General features: G+C 44.5%; 1 protein-coding gene across 2 annotated transcripts in view; it reads left to right on the top strand.

Moving 5' to 3' along the window:
* Window positions 1–20,396, top strand: part of cdin1 (CDAN1 interacting nuclease 1) — a 146,906-nt gene that overhangs the window by 48,380 nt on the left and 78,130 nt on the right. For both annotated transcript variants that reach the window (XM_084311652.1, XM_084311651.1), the window contains one exon: window positions 3,868–3,943. In XM_084311652.1, coding sequence (XP_084167778.1) covers window positions 3,868–3,943 — 76 coding nt within the window. The remainder of the gene's footprint in view (window positions 1–3,867; window positions 3,944–20,396) is intronic.

Raw genomic sequence — 20,396 nt, 5'->3', positions numbered from 1 at the left:
CACTGGACATGTGGAGATATGGAGATAGCCGTGCGCCGCAGGCCTTTTCGCTGTTGACGTTGGCCAAACTCCTGCCTGTCACGTTGATAAGAGTTGCATTGCTGCATGTCCACAGATTAACAATTACCATTAGCTTTTAGTCCCCAGCTGTAAGTAAACAGACACAGCCTTGATATATCTGCCCCAATGAAGGAATGCAGCGAAGGCAGCCATTTACCATTAAAAGAATACAATTACTGCAGATGTTTTCTTTTTCTTTTATTATGATATACCTGTTCTGCCTGTCCTGTTTTCTTTTGACTGAAAACCTATTTAAAGTAAATGTTTTCCTCTATTTGGGGTCTCCCTTGGACAAATTGTTATCCTTAACGGTTTCAATTCATTTTGATTATTCAAATGGCGCAGCGTGTCCCTTTCTCAAACATTTAAATGACAATTAGAATTTTTATTGCCGCTTTTAAAACCCGAGCACGCCGCTTCCGGGCCCCTTCCTCTTTTTCTAAATCTGAAATCAGAATAGTTCCCATGCATCAGTGACACCTCAAAGCTAACTGTCATTATTCATTCTCCCATTTAATTGACATATGATATTTTTTTCTCTCTTTTTTTTCTTCTTCAAAGGATTAAACTCAGCTCAGAGATAACTGTCTATGAACCATTTAACTGTCATTTTAATATGCTACTTAACATTTAAACCGAGCACTCATGGTCTCCCAGACAGCTAATTGATGTAGTCTCAGCCCTTTATGAGTCTATATATCTCCAACAGGGGGGAAATGATTAACAATGATGAGAACTATCCATGGATTAAAAAAAAAATTGCCCCTAGAACAGAAGTCTCCTATGAGCATAGACCGCTAAACTATAAAGTAGTTGTTTTTTGTATATTTTATATGCCGCTTTCTTCGCGTAAAGGTCAGTTAAACATCCGCTGCTTAAGGCCAGGGGGAGCTCTGAGCCGGCCGCGACGGCGTGTTAGCATCGGGGGCTAATAAAACCCTAAGACTCAGAGTTTTCTCTGAGCAGTAATTACGCTCGGCAGACATTCAAGGGCCTGTGAATCTTAGTCACATGTTAAACTCGTGAAGTGCCCCACGATCCGACTTGAGGACGGAAACACGGGGACTCGTGATTAATATGAAAATTAGGGAGACGCAAGTACCTGAACTAATCAGGCGGTCCTTATTCAGGCTGGGCCCGGCGTTGGTAATGTCGCCATTTCTCATTTGTCAGCCGTGATGTGGGTTACTGGGAATCAGACACTTGCCGTTATTATTCAGAGGTCCACACATGTGAATGGAGTACAGGGGGGAATGAGTACCAACAGGGATGGAGTGAGAAGGAAGAGAAAGAGAGAGAGACTGAGAGACAGAGAGAGGAGAAGGAAAGAAAGAAAGGGAGGATGGTTAGACGGGGGAGGGGGTTGGGGTTTGGTGTTAGCTGTAGGCTACATAAGCTGTGTCTAGGATGCTGTTTGAGCGAGGGGGGTCCTAATGAAGATAAAGACTGTCTCTTCACACTGTAATAATTATAGACATGTTTGGTCTTCCTGCTGGCTTCCTTTCTTTGTGCAGTATTATGGAGATGTTAACAAATACTACCGCTGGTAAAAAGAAAAAAGGACTTTGTTTAGACAGAAAGCTCTCTCTGCTTCCAGCGCTTCCAGGAAGCATCACAGAGGAGATAAAACAGTCCAATCTCCACTACAAGCTGAGGGCAAATTCACTTTTGGTCCCCAATTATGCTAACAAGCGGAAAAAAAATCTCTGGCTGCGAGAGAGCAGTAGCCGCTTCATAACGAAGTAGCTCCCACTAGGAACGGCAAAGTCTACCAGGGGTGGTGTTATTCCCCTTCTCCCCCCCCCTCCTCACGATGATCTGGGATTTAATGAGTAATTACTACAGTGGGGAATCATTTCACGTGTTTCCTTATTTGCACATCATATTGTGTTTAGACACAGCCCAAATGCGTGTTTTCAAAGAAATTGTCAAGTCGAGTCGACTTTATTTATACAGCACTTTAAAATACAAACCAGTTTGTTCCAAAGTGCTTTACAGAAACATGACATATAAGGGCAAAACAAAAAGAAAACTCATACAGATGGAACAAAAGCTAAACTAATTTAAATTAAAACAGGAAAATAACAAACAAAAGGGATGACTTGGGGGTCCGTCAGACACAATTAAAAGCATTTCTTTTTGCATAAGGCTGCATGTTTTGTTCCAACATATTTGGAACCTGTTTTTGATGGTTTTAATTAAACTTTGCACTGTGGTAGCATTCATCATTGACACTCTGTTCTAGTGAATTGGCCCCCTTCTAGTCGATTTGTTAAGTCGGTTGGGTCGTTTTTTAAGTTGTTTTTTATATTGTTTGCTATACTGCGAACATAAGCAGGTTATTTCCTGATAAACGGTGAGCAGCTCTCTGGTACGCAGCAGCACTAGATTTCCACAAGTCTTTCTCCACAGCTGCATGTGGGCAAAATACTGATGTACTGTACAGATTTGTCGATTGCGGCCTTTCCACAAATGTTTGTAGTTCTCTTTCTTAAGATGAGATGAGAAATTCGGGCGTCATAGCAGTATGGTATGGTACAGGTATGAGCAGAGTAATAGAAGAGGCATAAATACAGGCAATAAATTCCATCATGGCTGCCTGTAACCGAAAAGAAAATCGCTAATTTCTATGCAGTGGTAGAGTAGGTAAAACATTGGAAAAGCATGATGTTACTGTTCTGCTGTGACTTGTTTATAAGATCCGGTAATAAGACACCAACTTATTGTGTTTTTGTTGATCTATTTCTCATATGTCAACACATAGCAACCGTTGTTTTGCACATAGCGACCAAAACGATGGTTGCTATGTTACAGGGAGCCATGCTGGAAGAGGGAGAACGACACAAACATTCCGTGCAAGGCCTCGTATTAAACCAACTGATGGATTAGTCGACAAAGTCCCACGGCTAATAGTCTGTTATGAGTTCCTTTAGTCGACAACAGCCCTACACACTGGATGTTATGAAATACTGTACTGCCAGTCAGTCAGTCAGCCTCCATATCAGTCCTTATTACTCCTCCACCTGTCAGGGCTTCTCCCTGATCCTAGAACCAAAGAGCCCCCCCCCCCCCCCCCCACACACACACACACTTCTCAAGGTGTCTTCCCGTTCAAAGACTGCAGCAGCCATAGGTCCTCCGCATCCCGTTCGGCAGCCTGGTTCCCACAGTCCCCCCTGTCCGTTCCTCCTCTGGTCCCTGTGGTTTTGCCTTTCGTAATCCTCATATGATTAAAGCCTGTGCCTGGCCTGGGCGTGTTATTGTTGTGCTGCTTTTCATACGAGATGAGAGGCTACCGTCTTCCGTTCAGTCTTGACAGAGGTGAAGGCATTTCAGTGGGGTTGCTTGGCTGCCTAATAAGCACCATCTTCTTCCTGTGGGAAAGGTTAGTGCCAAAGCGAGGCTCACAAAAGAGATTTGTGCCAGGCGGGCGCTTGTCGAAACGTTGGGTCAAGGTTTTTTGAAACGGGACAATATAATTTCGAGCCATTATCATTATTATCTGTATGACATCAGTTTAATGTGGACAAGCTGTGTTATTTCAGTAGAATAATTCTCTGCCTTTTTTATTTTTTATCTTCACACTTCCAAATGGATATGTGGGAGTTACTGTACTCCGAAGGTCTCACAATGGACCATTATCTGAAAGGGAAACTGTAATAATCCACAGCATCTTTTATTTTGAAATAGTAATAATCCACGGCATCTTTTATTTTGAAACAGCCGTAACTCCCCATTGCCCATATAGCCTTGCTTTCATTAGGCCTAATTCTCTCTTCTTTTTTGATCTCTTCATTCTATATGCAGGTGGATCTCTCTCCTGCACTGATGGCTCGTATCATCCTGGACAGGTTTCTCCAGGACCAGGAAGGCGGAGTCGTGTGTGAGTTACACCCCCCCCCCCTCTCTATTTGTCCCCTTATCATTCTGTCCATCAGTCTTCTTAATTCTTATCACTTTGTCTTTTTCTATCAGTCCTAATTCGTGCCCCAGCCCTCAAATAGGCTAGCTGCTGTTTCTTTATTTCAGTCTAACCCCCAGGGCTTAATGAGAGACAGACCACTCCTAGCAGTAGTAGTGGTGGTGGTGGTAATAGCAGCAACCTTTGGACACATGACCAGCAATTAAGCATCAGAAGGACCACCCACCTCTCAACTGCGGTTTGGATCAATGCAAGCTCACTTCATCATTGTTATTTATACCCCCCCCCCCCCCCCTCCCCCTGTCTCTCTGATTTCTACCCTAACTCTCCTCCATGCATCCATCCAAACCCCCCCCCCCACGCACACACCCCCACCCACCTCCTCCTCTTCATTTTCCTCCCGCTCCAATTGGACTCTGCGAGGAGGAAACAGAGCTGAAGGGAGAGTGTGGCAACAAAAGCAAACCGTTCCTAGGTAGTGCTGACGGACACACAGAGAGGAGAGAGAGAGAGAGAGGGAGGGAGAGAGAGAGCGGGAGCGGGGGGGGAGAGCGAAGTTCCAGACAAAAATATTTTTTTTTGCTAGAAAACTTCACAGAAATTGTCCAGGAATAGAGTTTGAATAATTGTCTGGGTGTGTTGCGGCCGTTCTGTTTTCTCTCACAGCATAGATTATTTCTCGAGCCATACGGAGTGCTATTTCTGTGGCACAATCTCTGCAGTTACACTTAAATTTTTTATTTTTTTTTGCATGTGACATTATTAATTTACTGATTCCGTTATATGTAGAACAAATTAATTTCTCTCTCTCTCTCTCTCTCTCTCTCTCTCTCTCTCTCTCTCTCTCTCTCTCTCTCTCTCTCTCTCTCTCTCTCATCTATCTCTACTTCCAATCTCATATCCACATACATAATATAATTTCAATAGACACATCCTTCAGATTGTGTGTGTGTGTGTGGTGGCTGGTGCTGTGTGAGTGAATCACATGATGTCAGAAAGACGTGCCTTCGATTTAATCAAGAAAGGGATTAAAGTGGATGTGTGTTATTTTCAACTTCGCCACGGCACAGCCATTTGTCAAAGTCAGAGATGTGATTGCTTTGGACCCACCGTTATCCAGCGCCTGTCAAAATAGTAGTCTGAGCAGCTTGTAGAACAGGGCATTCATCCAGGAGGAGCAGCCTGTCTCAGATACTAGCAAGACCACTGCAACCTCGCCGTCTCCATACAATGGAACCAGACTGCAGGGGAGCTCACAATACATTTCTTGGAAGATGAAAGAAAGATCTTGGATGATAAAGTATTTTATTTTATAAAATGTTTCCCCCATGGCAATATTTTAATTCATATCCAATGGTTACAGACTTGTGAGTTCAAGGCCTTTGGTTTGGCGAGGTACTCTGAAAGATTACACAAACATCCTAGGACCAAGAATCAAGAGGTTTATTTGTCACATACATACCAGGGCATACAGTGAAATGCGGGTCGTCTTGCCCGCATTGATTGTGCAAAATACAATAATAAAATAGAATAAAATAGGCATAGAAAAAATACAAGACACAAGATATGCATGGTAAAAAAAAAAGACATGCTAGGTTCCTGAGAAACTGGTTCTTATATACACTACTATGCAATATACAATTTACAATGTTAACTCTTACTGTATCTAAACTATACAGTACCTCCTTCTTTTAAAGTGTTTCTAAAGATTCTATTTTTTTAAAGTGACATTTGTTTAAAGTGAATTTTTTAGCGGTTGCCGCATGAGTGGTGTGTGTCTGTGTGTGTGTGCTCATGTGTATTTGTTAGTGGAGAGTTCAGTGTTCAGTGTTCTGATGGCCTGGGGGAAGAATCTGAGCCGGAGTCTCTGTTCTTGCAGCGTGTGACCGTAGGCGCTTGCCTAACCGCAGCAGCTTAAACAGGCTGTTGTTGGGGTGTTGAGGGTCTTTCATAATTCTACAGGCTCTGGATTTGCACTTCCTGTTATATAAGTCCTGCAGGGGTGGTAGTGCAATACCCGTAGTAGTACGCTCAGCTGAGCGCACCACTTCCTGTCCTGTGCCGTGCTGTTTCCAAACCAGGCAGTGATGTTTCCAGTCAGAATGCTCTCTACAGCCCCGGAGTAGAAGGAGTGGAGTATCTTCCCCGATACTCTGAACTTCCTTAGCTGTCTCAGGTGATAGAGGCGCTGTTTCGCCTTTTTCACCACAGAATCTATGTGTGTAGACCATGTCAGGTCCTTTGTGATGTGGACTCCCAGGTACTTGAAACTGCTCACCCTGTCTACGATAGCCCTGTTTATCCACAACGGCGTGTGTCCCCTGCTGTATTCTCCTAAAATCCACGATCAGCTCTTTGGTTTTACCAATGTTCAGGAGTAGGCTGTTCATCAACCTCCTCCCGATAGGCCTTCTCGGCATTGTTAGAGATCAGCCCCACCACCACTGTGTCGTCCGCAAACTTCACTATGGAGTTGGAGCTAAACCTGGCCACACAGTGTGTGTACAGTGAGTACAGCAGGGGGCTCAGAACGCAGCCCTGGGGGAACCCGATACTCAGGGTGATTTTGCTGGAGGTATGACCCCCCACCCTGACCGCCTGGGGCCTGTCACTTAGAAAGTCCAGGATCGGGGAGCTCCCGTAGCTCACCGCATATCTCGGCGCTATTTCTGCGTCGGGGAAAACCGTGCTCGTCACGGATCTGGGGGACACGAGTTCGATTCCCGGACCCGCCGTCATTTCTCAGAATGTCTTCCCCTGCTCTACATCCCATTTCAACCTGTTTCTGTCGGTCATGCTTGACCAGAAAAGCGATAAACGCTAAAAAATAAAGTTAAAAAAAAAAAAAAAAAATCCAGGATCCAGGCGCTCATGGCGGAGCTCAGACCCAGATCGATCAGCTTGTCAACCAGTCTGGTGGGGACTATGTTACTAGGGAGGGACGCACAGATTTAATCCTTGACCAGCCTCTCAAAGCATTTCATGACCACAGAGGTGAGTGCCACCGGTCTGTAGTCATTCAGGCTTGATGGAGAGGAGTGTTTTGGCACAGGGATTATGGTTGACATCTTGAAGCAGGCAGGGACCATGGACTCAGCCAGGGATATATGTAAATACTGGGGCCAGCTGGTTTGCACGGGAATGAAGTATTCCTCCTGTTATCCCATCTGGGCCAGCTGCTTTCCGAGTATTTATACCCTTAAACATCAATCTCAAGCTGTGTTCCGTCAATGAGAGAGTGTGTGTGTCCCCCCCCCCCGTGGATGAGCCCCCCCTTCCCGCAGCAGCCGGCGCGTCAGTGACGCCATTAGCCGGTGAGCTAACGTCGCCACTGCTCGCTCCAAACCTGCCGTAAAAGGAGTTTAGTTCATCCGCGACTCATCAGCACTCACTATTGAGGGGGGACTGACTTTATAATCAGTTATCGTTCGTACTCCCCGCCATAAGCCTCTCGTGTCGTTCTGTGCCATCTGTGTCTCCATCTTGTTCGCATATCGCCATTTAGCAGCCCGCACCTCCTTGCGTAGCATATAGGCTGCTATCTTATACTCTTCCATACCTCCCGATGCTCGGCCTGAGTTGTAAGCAGCGGTACGAGCATTCAGGGCCACTCGGATGGAATTGTCCACCCACGGTTTCTGGTTTGGGAAAACCCGTACCTTTTTTGTGGGGACAATACCGTCAGCTAATGTTGCTATAAAGCTAACAACAACATCAGCGTATTCACTGATGTCACTGGAGCTAGACTGTATCATCCCCCAGTCTACGCCCCCCAGTGCGTCCTGTAGCATGGCCTCTGAGCTCTCGGACCACTGCTTCACCTCTCGCGACACAACAGCCTCTCGGGCTCGTTGTTTGTAGCTTGGTAAAAGAAATATGGCGTCGTGATCTGATTTACCTAGCGGAGGCGCTGGTACTGCCCAGGACCTTCGCCTAATGCAGCGTTTGAACAGGACTACATTGTGAACATCTATAACAGCAGCGTGTCTTTAAGAGTAGATAAAAAAAAATCTTTATACCAGTATAGCCAAAACGTCACACAATAGTTCTTTCCAAGGTAAAGAACATGTGTTTCTGATTAATTTTATTTGGATCCCCATTAGCTGATGCAGAACATCAGCTACTCTTCCTGGGGTCAAACCCAAAACATATAAACACGACAATAGATAAGACATTTACAGTCAAAACAATCAAGTGGTATTAAAATCAGAGAGTTATAATATCCTTTCTCTCAAACATATTACTATGTTTTTTTTTTACGTAACGGGTGCAGGCTCTCGCACCCACCACTGCACTTTGTATCAGTCCTTAGGATGGTCCTCTCTGTACCAAAGAAGACAATCACACATGTTGATTTTTATCCTTAAGTCATTGCTAGGTAAGCTGCCCTTATATATCTCCAGACTTCTGTCCTTTTATACTTGCTTTTTTAATACCAGACGAGCAGCAAATGGGATGTTTTTAAATGTTCCTTTGATGCAGTCAGAGCTTGGTAAAGCTGCATTCTCCCACTATGCTCCCTTTTTATGGAATACGCTGCAAGTAAAATTTTGTCTAGAGGCACTTCCTACTGTGAATGCTTTTAAAGGTATGCTACGATTAGCCCTTCATGAAACATGTAACTGTTTTACCTGATGCTATTGCTGATCTGATTATGCTCCTTGCCACTGCACAAATGGCCTTCTGTATTTATATTTGAATTGAATGTTTTTTGTTTAATGCCCTGTTTTATGTTGAAACTTGTTGTGTGCCGTGTTGGTCAGGACTCCCTGGAAGAAGAGATCTTGTATCTCAATGGGACATTCCTGGATAAATGAAGGATAAATAATTTTTTTTTATTAAAAATGTATGCCAAATTCTAGTACAATATATTACATAATACAGTATTTATTAACATGCACTAAATTCACAAGCAGTGAGAAACCATAACCATACTGTATGTAGCACCCTGAAAATATGGCTATTATTCAGAAGTGCTGACTTGCCTTTTATCTCCCCTTTGTGCACAAAGACATGTTGACTAGTTTCCATTGATATTCTCACGAACAATGACACAGGCTCCTCCTTCTTCTATCGGCTGGAATATGGATTATAAACAGTATCTCTGGATCATATTCACCCATCCTTTTCCCTGTGTGACTAGTTGGCGGTACCAGCAGGGGGCGGTGGCAGGCAGAGAGTGTACGGGAGAGAGGCAGGCAACGAGGAAGAGGGAATCACCTGGAGGTGGGAAGAACCGGAAGCTCTCTTCAGCTTGGGATGTAGCCGTGAACGGTCGCAGCTACAACGGGGGGGGTGCTTTGGAATAGCCCTGTTAAAGAACCACCAGAGAGCCCTGCCGGAGCGAGCGACGGGTGACGAGACATACTTGCTAGTGACGGGTTATTCTAGAATTATCCGTGATAGTGCGTGGGTAAGAGAAACTGAACCCAAAGACTAATGTCCATAGGTAGCGGGTTATAGTAGCAGTGTGACGGTATAAGTAGCATGCTGCTAACGGCTATATTGACTCCAGTGTACCCCGAGCGCGAGGCGCTGAAGAAGACCGGTGGTATAGTCCGCCACGTTGCGCAACAGTATAACCGTGTAGCAGTTGGGCTGTTTGGGACCCAGAGAGTATCGTCGCGCGTCGACCCAGAGCCGGCTGTCAACAACCAGGCTTCGTCGGCGTTCGACAGCTGATCTGCACCGGCTGTCTTCAGAGCACAGGAGTTCTCCCGTCCAGCAGAGGTCGCCATCATCCAGCCCACGCTCTCAGCCAGCTACTGCCCCTCTGCTCCAGCCCCGCTTGCTAGCGCCCGCGACGAGCGCGTTCAACGCCATCTTGCTACCTGGACGGTGGTGGCACGGCGAGGCCGCCATTTTGGTTGAGTACAATCGAGCATCAATGCTCCGGAGCTATTACACAGTACACAGTGTGGTGTAGCCTACGGGCGAAGCTAATGGTTGCTAACTACAGTTCATAGGGGTACCCCATCAACATTACAGGCCGGCATTAGCATAGGACTTTTGTTCTGGTACAGTGGGCCCACACTTTTGATTTCCTTTGAGTGTGATAACGTGTTTGTTCTTTAATAATATTTTCCCATCTAATTAACCCTTTCCCTGTGGGGAGGTTACAGACCTGGTGCATCATAAGTAAAGCCTTAGAGAGGTACTGTTCTTGCCATATAATTAAAGCCTGGTAGAGGTATTACACAGGGTACCGACCCAGACGTGGGTGATGAGTCAAACACATTGAAGTATATTATCCCTGATACTAACCCAGAGGTGGGTGTATAATATACGTGTCTATGAGGTATTGAGTTACAAACGGAGCTATAGGGGGACTTCAGTCCATTTGATCACTCCTATTAAATCATTGTAACTGAACCGTACAACTAACATTAAACATTAGATGGGATTCTGTGTGCGTGTCTATTCCTGTGCCCAGTATTAACCATTTTGGTGTGGGTAACGTTACTACAGTTAACCCCTTCCTACCCAACTCTCTCCTTTTCATTGTAAGGTTTCTAGTGGTCATCAAGGGAGGGTACTGCTTGCGGGAGGAACGAATCTAATTATGCATATCAGTCACTAGGTGTGGGAGGGCTAAAGGAGGTATTCAGGGAAGTGGAGCGAGTTGGGGAGTACTGCTGACCGGAGAGGCGAGGAAGACCAGAGTACCAGACCAGGTTGGTAAATCCCGGGCCCCATTCACTCCCACTACCGGGCCCCAGTTTGACGCTCCAGGCCCAAAGACGAGGGTGCAGTCAGACGGAGCTCTACTGTGTCCAGCTACCTTGTGACTGCCAGCAACCGTTCCCACAAAGCAGGGATAATCCACCCTGCTACATTTACATACATACTACAGTCCTGTTCTGCCACTAGCTAGCTGGTGGCTGTGAGGGTAAATAACATGTTCTGTTACTAGCTAGCTGGTGGCTGTGAGGCTAAATAACATGTTCTGTTACTAGCTAGCTGGTGGCTGTGAGGCTAAATAACATGTTCTGTTACTAGCTAGCTGGTGGCTGTGTGAGGGTAAATAACATGTTATGTTACTAGCTAGCTGGTGGCTGTGTGAGGGTAAATAACATGTTATGTTACTAGCTAGCTGGTGGCTGTGTGAGGGTAAATAACATGTTATGTTACTAGCTAGCTGGTGGCTGTGTGAGGGTAAATAACATGTTATGTTACTAGCTAGCTGGTGGCTGTGTGAGGGTAAATAACATGTTATGTTACTAGCTAGCTGGTGGCTGTGTGAGGGTAAATAACATGTTATGTTACTAGCTAGCTGGTGGCTGTGTGAGGGTAAATAACATGTTATGTTACTAGCTAGCTGGTGGCTGTGTGAGGGTAAATAACATGTTATGTTACTAGCTAGCTGGTGGCTGTGAGGCTAAATAACATGTTATGTTACTAGCTAGCTGGTGGCTGTGTGAGGGTAAATAACATGTTATGTTACTAGCTAGCTGGTGGCTGTGTGAGGGTAAATAACATGTTATGTTACTAGCTAGCTGGTGGCTGTGAGGCTAAATAACATGTTATGTTACTAGCTAGCTGGTGGCTGTGTGAGGGTAAATAACATGTTATGTTACTAGCTAGCTGGTGGCTGTGTGAGGGTAAATAACATGTTATGTTACTAGCTAGCTGGTGGCTGTGAGGCTAAATAACATGTTCTGTTACTAGCTAGCTGGTGGCTGAGATGCCTAAATAACAGTTTACGTTACTAGCTAGCTGGTGGCTGAGATGCCTAAATAACAGTTTACGTTACTAGCTAGCTTGTGGCTGAGATGCCTAAAGAACATGTTCTGTTACTAGCTAGCTGGTGGCTGTGAGGGTAAAGAACAGGTTATGTTACTAGCTAGCTGGTGACTCTGAGGGTAAATAACGTTTGTTCTGCCACTAGCTAGCTGGTGGCTGTGAGGGTGACTGCTACTCCCTCTCAGCAGTGACCCGCTTGGCCTCTGGCAGTGAAATGCTGCCCGCATGGCCTCCACGGTCCGACCATCCAATCTCCCTGTGTGTATATTAGACTTCTGTAATGTGTTTCCATTATGAAACAATACAAGGATAATTGTCTTTGCTGGCAATTAGCTAACAGGTTTGTTCAGTAGTATTGGCAGGTATATCCATCATGCCCCACCCGCACCTTCTGGACTTCTGTCTGTGTGTGTGTGTGTGTGCTGTCCAGTGGGAGGGCAGGCGGCCAGGCAGACTGCAGAGATCAATAGACTTCTATATAAGGGACATTACCCCCAACTGGGTGAGCGACTGTGGCCTTTGCCTAGCGCCATCTTTATTCTTATTTCCCTCTCTCTTTTCCCTTTGCATTTAAGAGACACAGGAATGGGGCCCTTGGGACTGTGGAATATATGTACAATCACTAGCGCTGGATCAATGCAGAGTTTTAAATTGTTTTCGGTCTTTTCCTGGTTTTGTTGTGCCGGCTGGTCCCCCCCCCCCCCCCATCCTCCTCCTCCTTCTCATCCGTGCTGCTAAAGCTTTGGAGAGAGCATCAGTCAGGCAGGATGAAAGGCTATCTGGTGGCGCATGTAAATAAATCAATACATTCAAAGCAGTTTTATCACGTATTGAATATGATATCAACATCCATAATGCTCCTTGTCTCTTGAAGACAGACTGGGTTATAGGGAGGGGCCAGTTGTAAGCTCCTCCCTCCTTTACACCACGAGACCCAACACCATCTGGACCGGGTATTCCTAACGTTATAGAGACCAAGTATTTCTAGTGTTATATGGACCTAGTATTCCTATTCGTATATGGACCTAGTATTTCTAGTGTTATATGGACCTAGTATTTCTAGTGTTATATGGACCTAGTATTCCTAGTGTTATATGGACCTAGTATTTCTAGTGTTGTTATATGGACCTAGTATTTCTAGTGTTATATGGACCTAGCATTTCTAGTGTTATATGGACCTAGTATTCCTAGTGTTATATGGACCTAGTATTCCTAGTGTTATATGGACCTAGTATTATTTCCTAGTGTTATATGGACCTAGTATTCCTAGTGTTATGGACTAGTAGTCCTATTCGTATATGGACCTAGTATTTCTATTATATGGACCTAGTATTCCTAGTGTTATATGGACCTAGTATTCCTAGTGTTGTTATATGGACCTAGTATTCCTAGTGTTATATGGACCTAGTATTCCTAGTGTTATATGGACCTAGTATTCCTAGTGTTATATGGACCTAGTATTCCTAGTGTTATATGGACCTAGTATTCCTAGTGTTGTTATATGGACCTAGTATTCCTAGTGTTATATGGACCTAGTATTCCTAGTGTTATGGACCTAGTATTCCTAGTGTTGTTATATGGACCTAGTATTCCTAGTGTTATATGGACCTAGTATTCCTAGTGTTATGGACCTAGTATTCCTAGTGTTATATGGACCTAGTATTCCTAGTGTTATGGACCTAGTATTCCTAGTGTTATATGGACCTAGTATTCCTAGTGTTGTTATATGGACCTAGTATTCCTAGTGTTATATGGACCTAGTATTCCTAGTGTTATATGGACCTAGTATTCCTAGTGTTATATGGACCTAGTATTCCTAGTGTTATTTGGACCTAGTATTCCTAGTGTTGTTATATGGACCTAGTATTCCTAGTGTTATATGGACCTAGTATTCCTAGTGTTATGGACCTAGTATTCCTAGTGTTATATGGACCTAGTATTCCTAGTGTTATGGACCTAGTATTCCTAGTGTTATATGGACCTAGTATTCCTAGTGTTGTTATATGGACCTAGTATTCCTAGTGTTATATGGACCTAGTATTCCTAGTGTTATATGGACCTAGTATTCCTAGTGTTGTTATATGGACCTAGTATTCCTAGTGTTATATGGACCTAGTATTCCTAGTGTTATATGGACCTAGTATTCCTAGTGTTGTTATATGGACCTAGTATTCCTAGTGTTGTTATATGGACCTAGTATTCCTAGTGTTGTTATATGGACCTAGTATTCCTAGTGTTATATGGACCTAGTATTCCTAGTGTTGTTATATGGACCTAGTATTCCTAGTGTTATATGGACCTAGCATTCCTAGTGTTATTTGGATAGTATTTATGGGTCTGCCAGACTCGCCACCATCTAAATGTCTCTCAGTTAATGTGTATTTTAGCCCCACTGCTCTGCCTCATGGTTGCTATCATACTGCACCCAGCCATGTTTTTATTCCCATACTAGAATAGTAAACGCTACTTGTCAGAAGTCTAGCAAGCAGATTGGCGTAGCTCCTGTTCTCTTTTTCCCCCTCTTTACCTCCCTCCATCTCTCCATCCCTATTTTTTCCTTCTCTGACATGAGTTGACGTGCCTCTAGATTTAGACGCGCTTTTTTTTATTTTTTTTATTTTTTGAGGAGGCAATTTTGCTAGCTATTTGACCTTTTCCATTTTCCCAAGGCCCAACTCCAGATTAGATTGCCACTGCGTGTTTTGTAACTATGTGATTCGACCGCCATAAGATTTATTGTCACATTCCTTCACAGAAGCCGCGTAGGCAAGGTTATAAATGTCCCGCGTTTGATGTTAACACTGTGAGAACGGCAGGAGTCTACGGCGATCCCGGGCTTTCCTCCTTGCAAAAAAAAAAAAAACCCATAATGGTTTTGAGAATAGAGCGGTTCAGATGGGTTGATACCTGCATATTTATATGATGTGGTTACCTCGTACAATCTCCTCAGTTATCCCAGTGTTATTGTTATGGATCCTCCTCTCTGCTCCTTAAGTGTTAGTCTCTCCACTCTCACACAGCTCTCTCCCCAATATGGCAGAGCTGGGGTGTGTATACAGCTTTTCTTCAAATAATGAGAGCAAGGGTACTTCATTAGCCAGGAGGAAGTAAGGAAGGGGGGAATCACTGGTGTGTGTGTGCGTGCATGCATGTGTGTAAGGGTGGGTGTAAGGGAGGTAAGCAGCGTCGTGGCACTTCACTTGACAAGTATACTAATTACTCCTTTTCAGCAGAGGAGCTCCAGTCAGCCTCTGCTGCAGTCTAATGGCCTGACCTGGGGAGCCTCTCTCTCTATGGTGGAGCTGCCCCAGACCTGCTATTACTACTGCTACACACACACTCACACACACACACACACACACACACACACACACACACACACACACACGCGCACACACACACACACACACACACACACTGTACACAGTCTCATCTTGCTGCTATCAGGGAGAATCAGGTGGAAGCAGATCAGTTCTGCCCCAGTAACCTCTTCAGGGACCAGGCTCCTCCTGCATGGAAGATACCATCTCCCTATCATCCACTACCACTATTACTACTACCACTACCATCCACCACCACCACTACCATCATCCACCACCACTATTACTACTACCACCACTACCATCATCCACTACCACTATTACTACTACCACCACTACCATCATCCACTACCACTATTACTACTACCACCACTACCATCATCCACTACCACTATTACTACTACCACCACTACCATCATCCACCACCACTACCATCATCCACCACCACTACCATCATCCACTACCATCATCCACCACCACTACCATCATCCACTACCACTACCATCATCCACTACCACTATTACTACTACCACTACCATCATCCACTACCACTACCATCATCCACTACCATCATCCACCACCACTACCATCATCCACTACCACTACCATCATCCACCACCACTACCACCACCACCACTACTACCACTACCACTACTACCACTACCAACACCACCACCACTACTACTACAAACGCCACTACCACTACCACCACTACTACTACCACCACCACTACTACCACTACCAACACCACTACTACTACCACCACTACTACCACCACCACTATTACCACCACCATTACTACCACCACCACTATTACCACTACCACCACTACTACTACAAACACCACTACCACTACTAAAAAAAATCGGGGATGCAGCCTTTGCAAACTACGGTATGCACCAAAGTTATGGAACACACTAACTATGTACATTAGGGAAGCTAGATCTCTTAATATTTTCTAAAATAAGCTAAAAACGTACCTCTTCACCATAGCCTTCTAATACACCCCGCTGTTGATTGTACTGTAGCACTATTTTACTCTTGTCCATTCTATTGCATAATTTTACTATCTGTTCTATTCTACTATTCTATTATTGCACTGTATTTTATTTTACTCTATATTGCTTTTTATTACAGGTTCAAAACTGTCAGGTATTAAACTGTGTGGGTATCAAACAAGAGACTGTCGGGCTTTACAACTGTGTAGGACCCAGGCCTAGAACTGCACCCTGAGAGAGGGAACTGCACCCTGAGAGGGAGGTTTGCCCTGGGTGGGAGGTTCAAAGGGTCAAAGTGGGTATAAAACAGGAGGGAAGACTGTCAAGTTTTAAACTGTGGATACCAAACAGAGAAGGTAAAGACGACTTTGAACTGTTGAACAGTAATCCAGAACTATTTTATTGCACTGTAAAATATATACCGGTATATATTTTAATCTATTCTATTCTACAATTTTATTGCACTGCACTATTGCACTATTTTACTCTGTCTATTTTATCTTACTATTTTTATTATTGTCTATTTAAAACTGAATCAAACCATAAACAAGGTGGGATGTTAGATCCTAATGTAACAAACTGTGATTTTATGTCTGCACTTTATGTGCTCATTTTATTTTTACGTCTTTCTTCTGTTGTGAAGCACTTTGAGCTGCAGTTTCTGTATGAAAGGTGCTATACAAATTAAGTTTATTATTATTATTATTATTGTTATTATTATTATTATTATTATTATTATTATTATTATTATTATTATTATTACTACAAACACCACCACCACCACTACTACTACTACTACTACTACCACCACCACTAAAGTCAACACCACCACTACCACCACCATCGCTACTACCACAACAACACTACCACCAACACCATCACCACCACGACCACCACTACCACCACCAATACCCCCACACTATCGCTACCATCACCACACACAACACAGACAGAAAAGAGAGAGAGAGAGAAACAACACAGTTTCCCCTCCTTCCTCTCCCACTCTCCCTCTTTCCCATCTTCCTTTTTTTCTCCTATACGGAAGGATAAATTTAAAAGGAGTAAATTGGAAAATCAAATGAGGGGCTTTAGGCAGCCGCAGAGATTTGCAGAGCTGTCGGCCGGTGTCGGAGAGCCTCATCCATCATGTCCCACAAGTAGTCAATTCCTCTAGTATCTGTAAATGTTTTCAGATATTAGCCAATTTATATGCTCCGAGATTCATCATGGAAAATCAGCTTTAGCGGCGCGCATTATCAGGAGCCGTCTCTCCCTTGCTCCATGAAGTTTGATGAACGAGCGCCCCTCCACAGCTCAATGGCTTGTGCATGGGAACGTGTGTGTGTGTGGTGGGGGGGCGGGGGTGTACAGAGGATGTAACTGGGGCTGTGTAAGTACCCACACCCCATCCCACCCCTCTGGAAAAAAGAAAAGTGTTTTTTTTAATTAATAAACAAACTTGCAGAGGAGCTCATCAGTGTCAGGGGTAATAACGATCGTCATCCGTTACTGTTTATTACGATCCTCCAACAAATGTTGCCATCTAATGAGATTTCTCCGCATTTTTTATGTTTTGTATTTTGAGATAATGACTTTTTCACCCTAGTGGAGGAAGGAGAAAGAGGAATAGATACAAATGACGCGAGAAATAGAGATGAAATCAAGCCAAGGTTATGCTGCTGTTACCGGTAAATTTGTTTGTCAGTGTATGTGTGTCTGTGTGTGTGTCTGTGTGTGTGTCTATGTGTGTCTGTGTGTGCGGTTTATCTTGTTTTTGTCGGTGGGGATATGAAAACTATACAGGCTAATACGGGGATGTTTTGCGATTTGTTTACACTGGCTGTTTTCCTTAGCAAATCCCAGTGGAGACGTACAGTAGCGTCTCTCCCCCGTCTATTATTCTCTTCTCCGCGGCTTCTCCTCAGATGTTGACGACGTGATACGGAGTCTGAATTTATACCAACACAGTAAATTTTGGCAAATGTTTACAAGGTACGACGCCGTGCTGCGAGGCTTTGTTCTCCATATGCGGGGGTTCCTCAGATTATGCCCTTTTATTTCCCCTCCACGTGTGTGTTTGTGTCGTGCGCCGGTGTGTGTGTGTCTCTCTGTGTGTGTGTGTGTCTCTCTCTGTGTGTGTGTGTGTCTCTCTCTGTGTGTGTGTGTCTCTCTCTGTGTGTGTGTGTCTCTCTGTGTGTGTGTGTCTCTCTGTGTGTGTGTGTGTGTGTGTGTCTCTCTCTGTGTGTGTGTCTCTCTCTCTCTCTCTCTCTCTCTCTGCTAGGAGGAGCATAAGGTGGCATGGAGGCTGCTGCGCGTGGCGGGGGCGTCTTTAATAAATGTATGCTGATGTTGGGAGGCTGCAGCGATGCGAGGGATGCGAGGGGCCTGTTGTTATTTACTGCGGTGTTTGCGCACGGGCGGCGAAATCCCGGGCCTGCAAATGGCATTACGGCCGGTGATGAATGGGCATTAGGGTAAACTCATTTTAAAAAGCAGCCTGATTTATTAGCGGCCCGGGCTTTCATTTTCATCAGGTCAACGCTCGGCTGAAACTCCACAATGTCGGCGCCAAGGTCACCCCCTTTATGGCTATTTTTAACCTCATCCTTCAAAAAAAAATAAAAAATAAGAGCCAGAGGAGGAAGAGAATCTATCACTTATCGTCTAGAAAATATCAAAATAATAAATAGACTGAGGGGGAGACGTCTAGACGTGTGTGTGTGTGTGTGTGTGTGTGTGTGTGTGTGTGTGTGTGTGTGTGTGTGTGTGTGTGTGTGTGTGTGTCTCTGTGTGTGTGTGTGTGTCTCTCTGTGTGTGTGTGCGAGAGACCAAAATGTGGTGGTGGTCAACCTCCAATTATGAGCGCTAGTAAGACAAGAGCTTTAATGGCCGCCGTTTGCCTTCGGGGAGGTTTATTACACGCTACTGTTTTGCCGAAGCAGCGTCAAATCTATAAAACAGCCATTAGGAAGGGGGGGGAAATCAATGAAAATGCCATTAAAGTGGAATAAGTTGCCAATATTGCTGATGTGGTTGTGGCTCCTTTGATTTTCCTTCAGATTATTAGGCACAGCCGAGTCGTGACTTTGTTAAAGGGAAACCGGTGTTGTTGGGGAGTAATACGTCTCCCGGCTTCATAAAGTTTGCTGCCTCATATTTCCCGCTTTATTGATTATCCATTATCATTTGTCATGAGGTGTCCTAACTCAAGGGGAAAATATAACGCTCTTCCCTCACCACCGTCCGCTCTGCTGCTGAGAGAGAAAGAGAGAGAGAGAAAGAGAGAGAGAGCCTGGTATGGATCTGCCCCGAGAACACACCGATCCAGGAGAAAAATGAGCTAAGGAGTAAAAACACAAGAGAGTGAGAGAGAGAGGGGGGGGGGGGAGAGAGGAAGAGAGAGAGGGATGAGGACAGGATAGATGGACATGGAGATGGATGGGAAGAGGCAGAGAAAGAGAGAGAGATGGATACAAAGTAAGGAGCAGAAAGAGAGAGGAGGGAGTGCTGCTGACTGGTCTTTGTCCTCTCTCCTCTCTTTCAACATGAGGAGGAGGAGGAGAGGAAGGAGATGGAGTCACTCGGCAGAGGCAGCACCTCCTCCTGATAACCAAAAACAAAGGCAGAGGAGGGAGGGAGGGAGGACCAGGAGAGGGAGGTTCTGAGGTTTTTTCCTTTTCTTTTACGGGTTCTAGCAAAAGATGTTTTCTCATAATGAGGTTAATTTAATAGGGGCTTATAGATCACAAATCAGCTGTTATAAAAGCCAGACCCGGGTCCCTCGAGTTGTCTTTCTCCCATCAGGAGGCTTTTAACTCTGTGTTGTTATCTGTTTCTATAAATCTACACATAATTAGGTATCCTGTCTTCTGGCTTCTATCTAGACTAGAGGAGCTCTGGAAGCCCTCGGCGGTGCTGCTATAAGGCACCACCCAAGCCTGAAATGTGACTGTAAGCATTCCCTGATATTGTCAGTAATGCCGCGCAGTCTGTCAGCACAGAGTGTATATATCACTAAAATGATGTTCCTCCACCATTTCGTCACACAATGATACAATCCATTTAATCCAAATCTTTTTAAGAAATGATTTAAGGAATTTCTTTTATTTTTTTTGTGCTGTTGCAGTACTGTGAAATCAATCCAGCAGGCCTCGCTGATTTATAATGTTAGTGGAGCAGGGATGGGGGACGAGAGATGCAAAATAGTCATCACTCATAACCTAGATAAACTACATGGAGCTCCTGTGCTCTGGACTGAAACATTTATCTGTGGGGAATCTGTATCGGCTCCAAGCAGCCAGCCAATGGACTAAAGGGAGAAATACTACACTAACAGCGGCACGGTGAATTATG

This window comes from Notolepis coatsorum (assembly GCF_963971535.1).
Source record: "Notolepis coatsorum genome assembly, chromosome: 3".
NCBI classification, from domain to species: domain Eukaryota; kingdom Metazoa; phylum Chordata; class Actinopteri; order Aulopiformes; family Paralepididae; genus Notolepis; species Notolepis coatsorum.
Note: the sequence above shows the minus strand (reverse complement) of the source record. Positions and strands in the feature narration are given on the sequence as shown.